This window comes from Solanum tuberosum, unplaced genomic scaffold (genome assembly GCF_000226075.1).
Source record: "Solanum tuberosum cultivar DM 1-3 516 R44 unplaced genomic scaffold, SolTub_3.0 scf00004, whole genome shotgun sequence".
In the NCBI taxonomy this organism is placed as follows: domain Eukaryota; kingdom Viridiplantae; phylum Streptophyta; class Magnoliopsida; order Solanales; family Solanaceae; genus Solanum; species Solanum tuberosum.
The window spans coordinates 3460766-3475364 of NW_006238930.1; the positions used below are offsets into that span (position 1 = coordinate 3460766).

Here is a 14599-nt window from a genome sequence, read left to right on the forward strand (position 1 = left end):
AAAAAGTGCAAATTTGGATGACTCTTTAAATTTCATTTGTGTCACATAAATTGAGACAACAAAAATAACATATATTGGGTCCATTTTAATTTATTTGTCTTATTTTTTTAAATTTTTTATATTTAAAAATTGCGTAAAAATACTATAAATCATGATAATTGACAACATAAAATATTTCAAAAATAAATACATTTTAAAAAATTCGATTGATTCTTGAAATTAATCTATCGTTAAAAATTATGTATAAAATACAATTAATCGTGATAATTGACAACTTAAAATATTTATTAAAAAAACAGAAATTTTTTTTGACTGATTCTTAAAATTAAATCGTGATAATTGACAACATAAAATTGTTCAAAAATGTTGTATGTGGGTAGTCTTATTGTTCCTTGAATAGCGTCAAAGAAAGTACAGGTTTGTGATAATCCACGCAAATAATCGCTTCAAAAACTTCGTTATTAGCCCCAAAAACATACCATTTATGTTATTGGGCCCGTGCATAGCACGGGCAACAAAATCTAGTGTTAATAAAAAATACAGACAGTATGTAACGTTTGAGGTTAAAGTAAGAGCATAAGTCAAAATTATCGGTTAGTTGACATGCACCAATTCTACAAGTTCAGGCCCCACATATCCTTTTACTATTCTCTATTTTGATAAGCCAAGTTGATTTAGACTATTTGGAGGATTCAAATTTATCCACATCTTTAATTAGGAAATAGGAATGGAGCTATTTCAAATCCAATCTACCTAAACTTGAACAAATTGAAAATTATACTTTTATTACCATGTACTAAATTTGACATTACTAATGGATGCCCGAAAAATGTTATGAATCTTGAAAGTAGAAGGTCCTAGATCGAAAACAATGTTGGGTTCGAAAGAAAACAATGTTGGGTTCGAAAGTGATTAGGGCGCCATGTGGAAGCTTACAATTGCGAAGCTTATGGTTGACAAATCAGACAACAAATAAAAACATACTAAAGACATATTATTAATATGGTTTGGTCAAGCGACCTACATATTGAAAACTAATATTAAAAAATCATAAATATGTTTAGCATCAAACTCTCCATAAACAAGACTCTTAAACGTCTACATTGTGGATGCTATTGTGTTCTTGATATAAGAAGAAGGATCTTCAATTTATAGAGTTCCAAACTTTACTTCCAAAGAAAGAATAACTCAAATATGGAAGAATATTATATTTTTCTTTCAGAAAAAGTCAAAACATTTATGGTAATACTTTGACTTTACTTTTAGGAAAAAATAAACTTCAACTAAGGTAAGAAAATCAGGGCAAAACCCTAACAAATCTCCCCTTTTGGCTGGATTTTCTTGACCAAACTTCATCCATCTTCTTCACACAATCTTCATATAGCACTGCTGCTTACCGTGATTTAAAAATTGATATGGGTTAAAAATTGGAGTCATGTGTTAAAAGTTATGATCAGAGTTGAAAGTGGAGCTCATACGTTAAAAGTAATATGCATGAGTTGAAAGTGGAGCTTATGCGTTAAAAGTAAGATGCATGAGTTAAAAGTGGAGCTCATGCGTTAAAAGTGAGATGCATGAATTAAAAGTGGAGCCCGAGCATTAAAAGTTTACTGGGGTTGAAAATTGATTTTGTTTTTAAGGATAGAGCACCAGGATTGTCAAAATATATTTGAAAATTTCCCCACATGTAGTAACACAAAAATCTTCATTATCACCAAATTTGTTGCAAATTAATTTGAAACCACTTGAACCTTTCTTCAATCTTGTTGAACCATAGGACCATCGGACTATGGGATCGTTGGATGTGCTCTGATACCACTTGTTGGGTTCAAAAGTGATTAGGGAGTCATGCGGAAGCTTCCAATTGCAAATCATATGGTCGACAAATCAGACAACAAATAAAAACATACTAAAGACATATTATTAATATGGTTTGGCCAAGCGACCTACATATTGAAAACTAATATTAAAAAATCATAAATATGTTTAGGATAAAATCTCTCCATAAACAAGACTCTTAAACGTCTACATTGTGGATGATATTGTGTTCTTGATATGAGAAGATGTATCTTCAATTTATAGCGTTTCAAACTTTTCTTCCAAGGAAAAAATAACTCAAATATGGAAGAATATTATATTTTCCTTTTAGAAAAAATTAAAGTATTTATGGTAATACTTTGACTTTACTTTTAGGAAAAAAAACTAAACTTCAAATAAGATAAGAAAATCAGGGCAAAACTCTAACAAAGAATAGGTTCCCTACAAAACCTTTTCAATTTTTTAATTGCATCTAGATTGACGAAGAAAATGATCCGTATAACACTTTACCATTTAAATATCATAACCGTATATTTTATTTTAGGGTATCTTTTATTTTAATATATTTTAATAAGTTCAAGGTAATACTATTTTTAAAAATTGGCCATAAAACCAAAAATGAAGAAGCATCTACGGGTGTTAAATTCAGAAAATAAAAAATGAGATACAGATGAATAAAACTTTCTTAAGCCTACTTGGAAAAATAACTATAATTCAAACTTCAAAGTGTAGAGTCTTCATTTTCTCCCACAGGCCACGGGGAAGATATTGACTTGGAAGAGTGCATCAACTATTATGTAGAGTGCAAAATAGATTTGTAATTAGATACCGTTTCTATGCATATGTACTGTCCTAACTAACTTTTTTCTAGACATTAATAAAAAACGTAATTAGGAATTGCAAAGTTTTAGTATCATATCTTCATACTTCATTGAATCTAATTTATATGACACTTTTTGCTTATTAAGAGTTAATTTAACTAATGTTGAAGCTAAATTAGAGTAGATCAACTTAATATTTTAAAAGTTATCAAATTTGAAGAGGTAAAAACACAAGTTATTTCTCACCAAAAATATTTTTTTAAATAACACTTTTTAAAAGAAACGGTTTTACATCAATCGTCCGTAGACAAGCTAAATAAAATCGTAGTCTGTAAACTAGGCCATTTTAAAAAAACGGAGAAAATAAGAAAGAAAAAGGTTACATTTTAAAATTGGGAAAATTGTATAAAATAACAAACTATTAATTCAAATTAAATGTTATAACCACAATTTTATTTAATTCTAATCCGTAGCAAACAATTTGCCACTCGCCTCTCTCCCCAACGAATCTTGCTCGTCACTCTCCCTCGCCTCTCTCACTTTATACAAACACAAATGTATAAATTGTGTTTCTGTTTGTATAAGCGAGAGTAAACTGTATAGACACATGCAAATACATATATCTTCGTCATATACACTTATAATTATACAATACAAATCTTGCATTGCCCAATTCTCTTTTGTCTTTCTCCCTATCTCGCTTTATACAAACACAAATTATACAAAATACAATGTATAATTTGTGTTTGTATAAAGCGAGAGAGATTTGTATACAAATCTATCTGTATACAAAAATACAGTTACATATACATATACAGATTTATATTTAAATACATATAATACACAAATACATATACTACTGAAAATCACAAAAAAGACATAAATACATAAATACAGTTACATATACATATACAGATTTTTATATATAAGTATATCGAAATATACAAATACAGATTTTTATGTATACGTATATCGAAATATACAGATTAATAGACATAGCAAACATATAGTTTGTTATGGAGCACAATTATGTAAACTATAGCTACAACATACAACTATGATTTTTATGTTTGTTAAACCTAAAATTTACTCATTAAAATTTGAGATATGGGTTTTCTAAAGTTATGGGCTGGTAAAAAGAGCCGATGCCTGGGCTTGGGCATTGAGACGATGTTCTATAGACCTATGATTCCCATATAGGCCTTTAAAGTTTTGGGCTGGAACCAACTAATTGGCTGATTTATACTAATAACCCTTATTATATTCAGATTTTGTCTCTCGATTAGTGAAGTTGTGCAAGTATAGTCCTTGGAAAAATTACCTTTGCGTACAAAGTCAGACTATTGTATAATATTTGCTCTCAAACTTATCTACAAAATATTAGACCATAGTGTAATGTTTGAAAGGATTTAAAACCATGATTAAATATTCATTTTAAAATTCTCTATTCGTTTTAACCGTGGTAAAAAAGATCACTGTTAACGGAGAAATAAAAAAGTAGCTAATTATTTCACTGATCACTGATTTGCAATGGCTTCTTAAAGACCAAATTTAAGAGTTCCCAACTAATAGAGCAATTAGGTGTGATCTTAAATTCAATCACGAGAATAGTCCTTATTTACCTCTCCAAAAAATAAATATCTAAAGGCACCAGCAGCAATGCAATCCAGATAACAACACAATCCTCATTCATGTCCAATCAACGAGCTCCACGTGTCAAAAAGTGCAACATGATATCGACACTGACCTTTCTGCTCCTGATCAATCACCAAAAGTATCATCAAAATATTCACAAGTCTTCCCAACAAACATTACACTTTTTTGAGTACTGTTCTAAAAAAAACCAATACAGTGAAGTGATCTGATTATCATTGTTGTTGTTATGCATATGTCCGATGCCGGATGCCGGTCCGTCACACCAAAGAATCGTAAATCCAAAACCCGAAACAAGCTGAAGCGCAGGAAACCAAAGTTCCTGAGCCTAAGTCTCGAGTTATCGGAGAAACCGTCAGATCATATGATTGTTTCACCATCCAACGGTAGCACACATGATCATGATCAGCTCAATCTCTTCCCACTCCACCCAGAAAATTTGGTAGATGATAAAGACAGTACTAGTACTGCCCAAGATGAGAACGTAGCTCTCTTCTTTGCTGCCGCTGAAAACAGCGCCACTACACTCAACGAAGTTCTCGTTTCTTCAAAGGATGAAATTGACAGCAACATAAGTACTAGTGTTCCCAATTACATGACAGTTTCGTCATCGGAGGCGAGCCTCACATTTGCCGACACTTACAGGTACAGGTGCCATTTTTTCTACTCGAAATTAAATTAAATAGATCTAGTAAGGATGGATTTACAGGTCATAATTAAACTCGACCAATATGACCCAAACTTCTATCGATTTTCTTTTTAAATTCACATATTTTTAAAATTTTTGCTTTGTTAATTTTGTGTTGCATTTTGAATGTTGGATTGACCCAATACTTGAGCGGGTTACTGAAAATTTGAGTTAATTTTGTGTTATAGAGGACAAGAGGGTGAGCTTGTACGGACGGCTCTAAGGAACAAAGAGAGGGAACACAGGGAAGAAGAGAAATGGGTTGTTTACTCGGATGTTGTTGATTTCGATCAACATAGTGAGAGTACGAGGAAGGATGAAGAAGTAAGTAGTTGTCCGTGGAACAAACATCATCAACGACGGCAACAACAATTGTCACTAAAGCTTGATTATGACGAAATATTGAATGCTTGGTCCGATAAAGGTCCACTTTACCTTCAGTCCGAGTCCCCCCAGATCGTTCCGGACATCCATGACGATTTTCTCGCCTACGACATGCCTTTTTCATTAAATGTTAGTTTTTCTTACCTTACTTTTAAATTTATGCTATCAGGTCATTTAAACGATAATTACAAGTAACATTAATGTTACACTTTTTAAAAGTCTTTTAAGTAGTTAGTATTAAAAAGAGAAGATGAGGAATTTAGATATCGGAAAGGGATGGTATCTTTAGGTTGTCACAAATTGAGGAAAGGATAACCTTTTATAACCAAACATAATGTAATGTTGAAACTATTCAACATGAAATATTGATATTTCACTATCTAATACACACACACAAAAGAAAAATTGCCGGTAATTTATTTAATAAGCATTGATTAATAATTAATTTAAGATATTAATTGATATCTAATTACATGCTATGATATAGAGTGTGAAATTACACTGATTTAGGGTAAATAACTTAAACCTGTTGATATATAATTGTGTAATATAGAAAATGCTTTAATTTATAACATACTCATTCATAGTAATCCCACTTTGGCGAGAGTAGAAAAGTAGGATGTATACAAATTTTATCTTTGTTTAGATAAAGAAATTGTTTACCGTAGATCTGTGACTCGGGAAATGCTTTAATTTGACTTAGAAAAACGTTCCATTGAAACTTTAATTTTGCAAAAGAGATGGCAGTTATATAATTGGCTGAAATGAGCTTACTTCCATCCTCGAGGCAGTTTCAGCTTTATGTATGAGTTTCTCTTTCTTCTGGCCAATGAGAATCCCTGTTTTGTTCTTACTATAGCTTTTGCAGATTGTTTTTAATTTTCTGTTTTTTGGATGTTTGCATCAAATAGAGTAAAGTTCTTTCGTTTTTTTTTGTGACAATGGTAGTAATTTACATGCATCTCGATTATTTTTACTGGGTAAGTATTAGTGCCTCCTATCAATTAATAAATACATCGAGTATCACATGAGAATTATTTACAAAAGGAGTAGTTAATGTCATGGTTAAATCTTAGGTGAAAGTGGTGGGTCGATAGATGTTAAATGTTGAAACTTACCATATTAAGTGCTGAGCACTTGAATTGTCCTGACCCTCGTGGGGCCAGCTTTTACTTAATTAGCTCAAACTTTTTCCTGTCTTTATTCGTCTGCAAGCTGTAGGCTACACCTCCATCAGCCATTCAGTAAGGAATTGTAGCTCTCCGTGAAAACTTATTAAAACACATGTGAATTTTTGTCTCACAACTCCATAATTGTCTCTTTCAGTACTAGATAGTCATTTTTTTTTAGTCTAGGGCAGTTCAACAAAATTGGTGGCTTAAAATTAAAATATAATTTAGAAAGACTTTAAACTTATTTCATGTAATAATGATACACAAAATAAACTTGCATGATTTTGTGCTAGCACAACCTGTGATGTGTGAAGTAGACAAACAATATAGTTCAAACTTTATGGTGGTACTGGAGTGACAATCCTATTACGCATAGAGTTTCAAATATTGTGTCATTTGTGGATTTCTCGATTCAAATTAAAAGAAGTTGTTTCATGATTGTATTAAACATGACAAAATGAAATAGCTAATTCAAAGGACAACATCGTGATTTGTATAGGGGCAACTTATGAGTATCAGTTCAGTTGTGCCAGAAGTAATTGGAAATGAAGAAAGAGAAGTAGAGGATGAGGAGATGAAGGCGGGACGAAGAGAGGCGAGTGTAATGAGGTACAAAGAGAAGAGACAGAACAGACTCTTCTCTAAAACTATCCGATATCAAGTTCGCAAGCTCAACGCTGAAAAACGCCCTCGCATTAAGGTAATTACATTATTAATGTTCGTGACATAAATAAAGTTTTAGTCCATTCATGTCTTGTCGTTAGCAAATTGTCTTATAATTTTGCAGGGGAGATTTGTTAAGAGGGATTGAAGTGTGTTTTTTACCTCAATTGGAGAAGTAAAATGTGTGGGAAATGGAAAGCAGTATGTGTATTGTAGTTTTGATATATATACTGTTATAAGGAGAAGCATACGCAAAGGAGCTCTTGTCAATCAATGAAATAATATTCTACTCCTAAATTGGAAGTATGAGGGCACATAAATGGGAAAATGCAGAGATATGTAAGAGTTCAATTGGTTCAGATAAAATATTGTTAGCTTTCTCAAGAGGGAAAATAGCAAAAAGCTCTTTGACTGTTTTGTCATTAACACTGAAATTAATGGATGCAGGGCCTCCTTTTATTGCACTTTATTATGATTTATATTATTTGTATTTTGTAGTTGTAAGTGAAAGTGACCATTTCAAAATTATATTGTACCAAAATTGTAGTTTTTTTTTTTTCCTTTAAAAACTAATCAATGGGACAAGAAGTTCAGAACCATTTGCAAGCATCTGTATTTATATATACGTAAGCTTTAACCTATACTCCCTTCATTTTCTCTGTTTTATATTTTAATCTATTTTTTTCTCGATAGAGCGTCAATATAATTTTTATATTTGTTATTCCTAAAATTTTACTCAAAGAAGAAACATAAGCATGTAAAGTTTGCGTCATATTTTCTGATGAATCAAGAAGTCAGAGAATAATATTTGAATTCAAATGAGCCTTTTGCTATATACTTCAAACTTAGAGATTTTTGAATGAAAGAAATAAATATACTACTCCACCAATTAACAGAAAAATAAAACATGTCCTTTTGCAAAGGACTCTTTTTCTTTCTTTAATCAAAAGAAGCAGTTCTTGAGAAGTTGTACACGTGGCAGTTTAATGGATCAATAAGATGAAAGTGGTAGTACCTTCTAATACTGAATACGAGTACTAGTAGAAGATGGAAGCTTTTAGAATGATCCAAACAGTATTTTTAATTTTTTTTTATTATTTATAAATGAACATGCTAGATGTTTTTCTTTTATCCACGTTAAGAAGTTTCAAGACCAATTTGAACCCACTATATATACTTGTGCAAAGTTTCACTTATTCCACAGACAGAGAAAGAAGTACAATTAGTTAGTTGATTTAAGTGGGAAAAAAAAGATGTGCAGCTTATTGAGGAGCAGTGATCCAATTGTTGGGATGATGAATATGTGTCCTGTTTTGAGTACTCCAATTGACTGGAAAGAAACACCTCAAGCTCATTGCTTCTTCGTCGACCTTCCAGGTATTAATTTAAACGAGTTAAAATAGATTTACTGAATAAATATCAACTTTATTTTTAATGGATTTGGCTAAAATTGGTTGAGCTAATAAATGAATGAGTCAATAGTTAATCCAAATTTGGACGGATTGATTGAGCAATGTTTTTGGGCTACTTCTATGGCATCTACTTCTTAACCATATAATTTTTTACTTGAGCACAACAGTAAAATTTGAACATGTATGTATGTATATATAAGTTATAACCAACCTCAGCCTCAACTTGCAGCATTGGTGAATTTTGAAATTAAATTATTTTGTGATTTTTGTATTATAATAGAGTATAAATTGTTTGAAAGAGGACATATTTAATTATATTGTTGGTAACATACAGGGCTTAGCAAAGAGGATGTGAAAGTCGAAGTGGACAATGGAAGAGTACTGAAAATTAGTGGAAAGTGGAAAGCAGAAGAAGAAGAATTAGTTGATGAAAATGAGAAGACGAAGAAATTAGATGTGAAGTGGCATAGAGTGGAACGTAACAGAGGGGATTTCTGCAGAAAGTTTAGGCTTCCACAAAATATAAAGGCACATCAACTCAAGGCATCCATGGAAAATGGTGTCCTTATTGTTACTGTCCCTAAACAAGAAGTCAAAAAACCTTTCTCCAAATTAATTGAAATTGAAGATAAATAAACATAGATAGACTTTTAAGTAATTATTAAGGATTGCAATTTTTTTGCATAAATAAATTGTCTGTATGTCTACTTTGTAAGGTTGTATGTTGTGAGTGCCGTTCCATGTTTTTATAGTATGTTTTCTGTAATTTTCCTTGTGGTGAACTGTGATTAATAAATGAATATTATCATCTGAATTTGTTGTATTTATCATTGCTATAAATTTGTCAAAAAAGATAGAATCAGACTAATGGTAAAAATAATGAACTATCTTAATCACTGGATCTGTTTCAAAAAAAAATTCTCTCCGTTGTAGGAATCTCTATGGTTTTTTTCTTTTTTCTTTTGTTTCCTACCCCACATTGGTGATGCTCAGATCAAGTCTGTAGCAGCCAATTAAGGGCTCATAGTTTCGAATTTCGAATTTGATACTTCATGTTGGTAAAATTTCAAATATTGAATTTGATACAGTAAAGCAGTTGTGAAAATGTCGTCTCACAATTACACTATTGGTAAAATCCATGAGGTTGAGACTATTCATAACGGGTTAATGTTTTTCTTAAAGAATTAATCATAACCGGTTACCCAGTAGCTTGTCTTTCTATTTAACTTTAATCATGGTATCGTTTTGGGCTAAGAAAATAGATTTGTTTCACGTTACATGACAGTTAAAATTTATCATAGAGAAAAATATTTTGCATCTCTTAAGAATATCCGGGTTTATTCGTTTAACTGTGTTACGATTCGGATTCTATTATTGTGTATCGTAAGATGACAATTTATAACATCACAAATATTAGAAAGAGAGTAAATGAAACAAGGTAGCAACGTAAGGCAATTTTGTCAGGAATAGCTAGTTTTAAAACTGTAGAAAAAATAGAGTGGAAACCAACAAGGACTAAAGGTGAACATATCAAATAATGGCATTAAGCTGTTATTGGGCCACTCGATGGTGACAACCCTTTCATCTTCTAAGCCCAAACAACAAACAACATAAACTGTCAAATACTTTTGGTCTCGCCTGCCTCATGGCAAGCTATTAAATATGCGGATAAGATCAAACTAAAATAAGGGCAAAACTATCTAACTAAATGTATATTATTATTATTATCATATATACTATATTTATCTCTAGTTTAAACTAATTACACATACTATTACTTTTAATATTTATATCATATATTTTAAAAAATTTAATCACATAAACAAATCCCTTAAATATAATATTGGATAATTATATTCTCATGTATCTTGGTTTTGTATCTCAGTTAAAGTTCATAATGTTATGAAGCTCAATTTTAAAAGTTTTACAAATAAGGTTTTATATTTTTTTATTTTAATGTTTCTCAAGCACATTAATAGCTGATCATTCCTAAAATCGGATGATTCTTGTAAAAGGTAATATACATTAACAATATTATACTAAATCAAACTTTTATTTGTTTATTTTCACTAACGAATTTCTCATTGCCGAGATTGACTCTTCATCCGCCAACTTTCAAGTCGAGAATAGATCTAAGTAAAGAAATGACTTCATCAAGTTGGAAGGATTATGTCAAACTTTAATTAACAGAACAAATACAACATTAGATACACATCAAGTGCAACAATGTTAGATAACATCAGGTGTACATGTATCTAGTTAAGAGTTCATGTATCTGAGTTAAGATTATATGTATCTATGAGAAAAACATTCAAATCCTAAAAAAAGGAAAAAGTTTGATTTTTTTTACTTTTTTTTAATTAATTATTAGACATATACTCTACAGTCATGATTTGTTTATAAATTCATGCTTTTTAGTAACATTTCATATTTAGATACACATAATTATATGAATATACTTACTATGTATCCGAGATACATGCTTTTGAATATGATGTATGAAAATGATACTTTATACATCAAATTAATATTAGATACATATAAATGATACATGAAATTAAAATTAGATTGTATAAATAGATACATGAAATTAATATTAGATCATATAAATAGATATATGAAATTAATATTAGATCATATAAATAGATATATGAAATTAATATTAGATCATATAGATCATATAAATAGATATATGAGATAGTTGATATATACATATAAAAGATACATGAAATAATATTAGGTCATATAAATAGATACATGAAATTAATACTAAACACATATAACAAATATACGAATCAATATTAGATACTTCTATGATACATATGAATATGCTTGTATGATACTCATATATTTAAGTGTTTAGTTTGTTGGATACATCATATATCGATAATAGATAAATCAAATTAATGAATTTATTATTTTAAGAATAATAAAACGAAATTAATCAAATTACCTGACCAAGATATACATGTTTTTGTCTTTACTAATAATATTAATGAATTTATTATTTCAAATAATAATAAAATAAAATTAATCAAACATAGATACACTCCTTGATTTCTGTATTATATTAAGGGATTTGATTAATTTAAATTTCCAGAATTAATTATCCAAGTATGATGAAAATCCTCATTTACTCTTCTAATTAGGAAAATCAGTTACAACCAACTAATTTAAACAAATAAAATTTGTATCTCGGTTTTAAAATTGGACAAATACATGTAACACTTGGATTCAAACTCATGTATCCTAAGCATGAAATATGATAGAGGAAGTAATATTTGAAACTATCAAAAATCGTATTAATTAAGACCTAAATTAATAAAATTTATGTAATTTTTTCCTTAAATAACTACATTAATAAATAGGCGGATCAATAATTCGTTCATGCACTAAGATATGTCAAAGACTCAAGATGGATCACTAATTAGCACTTCATCATGCCAATGGCAAGGACAATTAGTTTTCATGAGAATAAAAATTGTACGACAGGCTTGAAGAAGAAAAAAATCATTTAATTGATTAGACGATAGAAAACTTATAAGGTTTCTATATATCTAAGTGAGAGGAAATTGCAGAATTAAGTAATTAAATTAGTTAGAAATTGACTGACGTCCAAACAATGTCAAACACCAAACTCTTATCTAAAATAGAAAACAATTAAGACCCATTACCAATAATATAACATAATGTTGCTTTCCAGATTGTCAATTCACTAGTACGTACGTATAATATAATCAACTTGCAAAATTGCTAGTGAATTTGGGGTCCCTACTTGCTTCTTAAAAACAAAGCATCACGCGTGAACTTATAAAACAAACACCATTATATTATATTATATTATATTCACTAGTAAAATAGGGACCGATCGATATAGAAAATGTAAATTCTACTCCATTCACCTTCTTCTTTATCAATCCTCCTTAAGTATGTGATATTTATATTCTGTTTGTAGGGCCTTTTTTCTCTCTTCTTTTTGGCTCAACTTTTCATTATTAATTATTAAATTATGCACGCCTGTACTCCACTGTTTTGTGCCTTATTTTCGACCTAGCCGTGTAGGAGGCCCCAAACGAAAATCTACTTGGTTCCTTTGGTAGGAGGGATAAGAGATACTAATTAAAATGTGGATTAATTTTAGGATGATTTTCTTTTATATTTAGTTGGATAGAATTGTAAAATAACTTATTCTGAAATTGTAAAGCTATTTTAATCTCACATTTAAAGTGAATTAATTTTGAGATAGCTTGTTTCCAACCAAACGAGCCCTAAGAGATTTGGTTTGGAAAATAAATAAATAAAGAAATGGTTAGAATCCCTCAGTACATAGTCAATAATTATTTTTCATTTAAGTGGTCAACCAAAATAGGATCTAAATATACATTTACATATATATTCAAGCGGTGAAAATAATAAAATATCACAGTAGAAAATAACATTGAGAAAATTAAAATTAGTATAGTAACATTTACAAACTCGATAACCTAATCGAGATGCACGAGAACGTTACACATTAATTTTCATATATGCTACCACGGGATTGGGGTCGCATATAAAATTAAAATTTGCTATTACACACCATAAAAACAACAGCATAATCTAATTTGGGCAAGTTGGTGAGCATATACTTATCACCATTCTTGATCCATCATCACTCATTTTCTTGATGAGGAGGGGGGTTAGTTTTTTTTAAAGAAAAAAATTACACATTGCACACACTAACAATGTTAACTAGTAGTACTATGATTATTATTTATTTTTAGACACAAATAGTGTGGTAAGTGGATCCAATGACTTGGACATGTCCACTTGTTGCTTGTTTCCTCTCTTTGATAGCTGGATCTTCAAAGAGTAACACTTTGTCTTTGTCTTTCACCCCCACCATGTGCAAGTATTCACAATCCTCTCTTTCTTTCCCTTTGTATAATAGTCTTTGTTCTTTTGGCTCTAAACCAGTTACCATTGCCAGTATCATCTTTAATTCTCCTGTCATCAATAAATCACACGTTAGAATAATGCAACAATCTAATTAAGTTTAAACGAATTGACAACAAGTTATATCTGTTTGACTTGACAAATTACATGTTGAACCTGAGTACTATTTGAGTCATAAAAATCGGTCAAAACACAAAACCAAAGTTAGAAATTGGGAATTATAGTTGAAAGAAGTTAATAAATCAAAACATTAGCTTTCACATTTTTTTCCAAAAAGAAAAGGGTTATATTGTGTTGTATATTATTATGAGGTGATAGTTTGATCTATTTTGGCTCCTATATACTAGTAAAAGTGAGCCAAACTTACCAAAAGATGAAGTTGGTTGTATAGAAATGTGATGGCATTGAGTAACAGTAGAGACTCTAAGAGTGATAATAGAATCTCCATCATTCTCTGCACATTCTCTCTTCTGTACCAACATACCTCCTGGACGTAATTCCCATTTTATTTCACCACCTAATTTGGCGTCGCTCCCTGTTACTGCGGTGGCATTACTACTTGCAACCACCTTTGAGTTGCTTCTGAACAACTTTTTGCATCTCAACTTCATCATTGGCTTTACTTGTAAAAATATAATTTGTTAAGAAAGGCTTAGTGGGATAAACAAAGTGGAGGAATTGGATTGTTATATATAGGGATGAATTCATGAGGGGCCCCTATGGAGACAAATAGCAAACTGAGAAAGACATAAAAGTAGCCAACATGCTTAACAATAAATTTATTTATTTATTTATTACTATCATAGCTAACGATAAACATATGTGGGCCCAAAAAACATACACTTGCACCCATGTTTACACCTCAAATAATTACGACTTGTAATTTAAAATTAAAATATTTATCTAGATTTTATTTATATTTCTCTTAAGGCGAATAAGTTTTTTGCGATAGAACCTTGACTCTCAAAAACGTGTAATTAAGGCAAGGTTGAAAATAAAATAACAAGATAAAAAAAATAGTTTATAATAGTAAAAAAAGAAGAATAAGATGCA

At 30.4% G+C, this 14599-nt stretch overlaps 3 protein-coding genes across 4 annotated transcripts; 2 read left to right on the forward strand and 1 right to left on the reverse strand.

The window, feature by feature from the left end:
* The first annotated feature begins 4414 nt into the window (after positions 1–4414).
* LOC102586988 (protein CHLOROPLAST IMPORT APPARATUS 2) lies at positions 4415–7757 on the forward strand. Of its 2 annotated transcripts, none has more exons than XM_015307553.1 (4): positions 4415–4943; positions 5169–5493; positions 7036–7236; positions 7324–7757. In XM_015307553.1, exons 1-4 carry the CDS (start codon positions 4522–4524, stop codon positions 7345–7347), a joined length of 972 nt encoding a protein of 323 aa, XP_015163039.1. In that variant the 5' UTR covers positions 4415–4521; the 3' UTR covers positions 7348–7757. The 2 variants fall into 2 exon arrangements, with proteins under 2 accessions (XP_015163039.1, XP_006338638.1); XM_006338576.2 differs by having other exon boundaries at positions 4416–4937.
* Positions 7758–8375: 618 nt separating this feature from the next.
* On the forward strand, positions 8376–9434 carry LOC102587639 (18.1 kDa class I heat shock protein-like). The gene is made up of 2 exons (XM_006338578.2): positions 8376–8576; positions 8946–9434. The coding sequence occupies exons 1-2, from the start codon at positions 8453–8455 to the stop codon at positions 9245–9247; spliced, it is 426 nt and encodes a 141-aa protein (XP_006338640.1). The 5' UTR covers positions 8376–8452; the 3' UTR covers positions 9248–9434.
* Positions 9435–13037: 3603 nt separating this feature from the next.
* Positions 13038–14214, reverse strand: LOC102587322 (BAG family molecular chaperone regulator 2-like). The gene is made up of 2 exons (XM_006338577.2): positions 13914–14214; positions 13038–13597 (listed from the first exon to the last, which is right to left on the reverse strand). The coding sequence occupies exons 1-2, from the start codon at positions 14158–14160 to the stop codon at positions 13371–13373; spliced, it is 474 nt and encodes a 157-aa protein (XP_006338639.1). The 5' UTR covers positions 14161–14214; the 3' UTR covers positions 13038–13370.
* Positions 14215–14599: the final 385 nt, after the last annotated feature.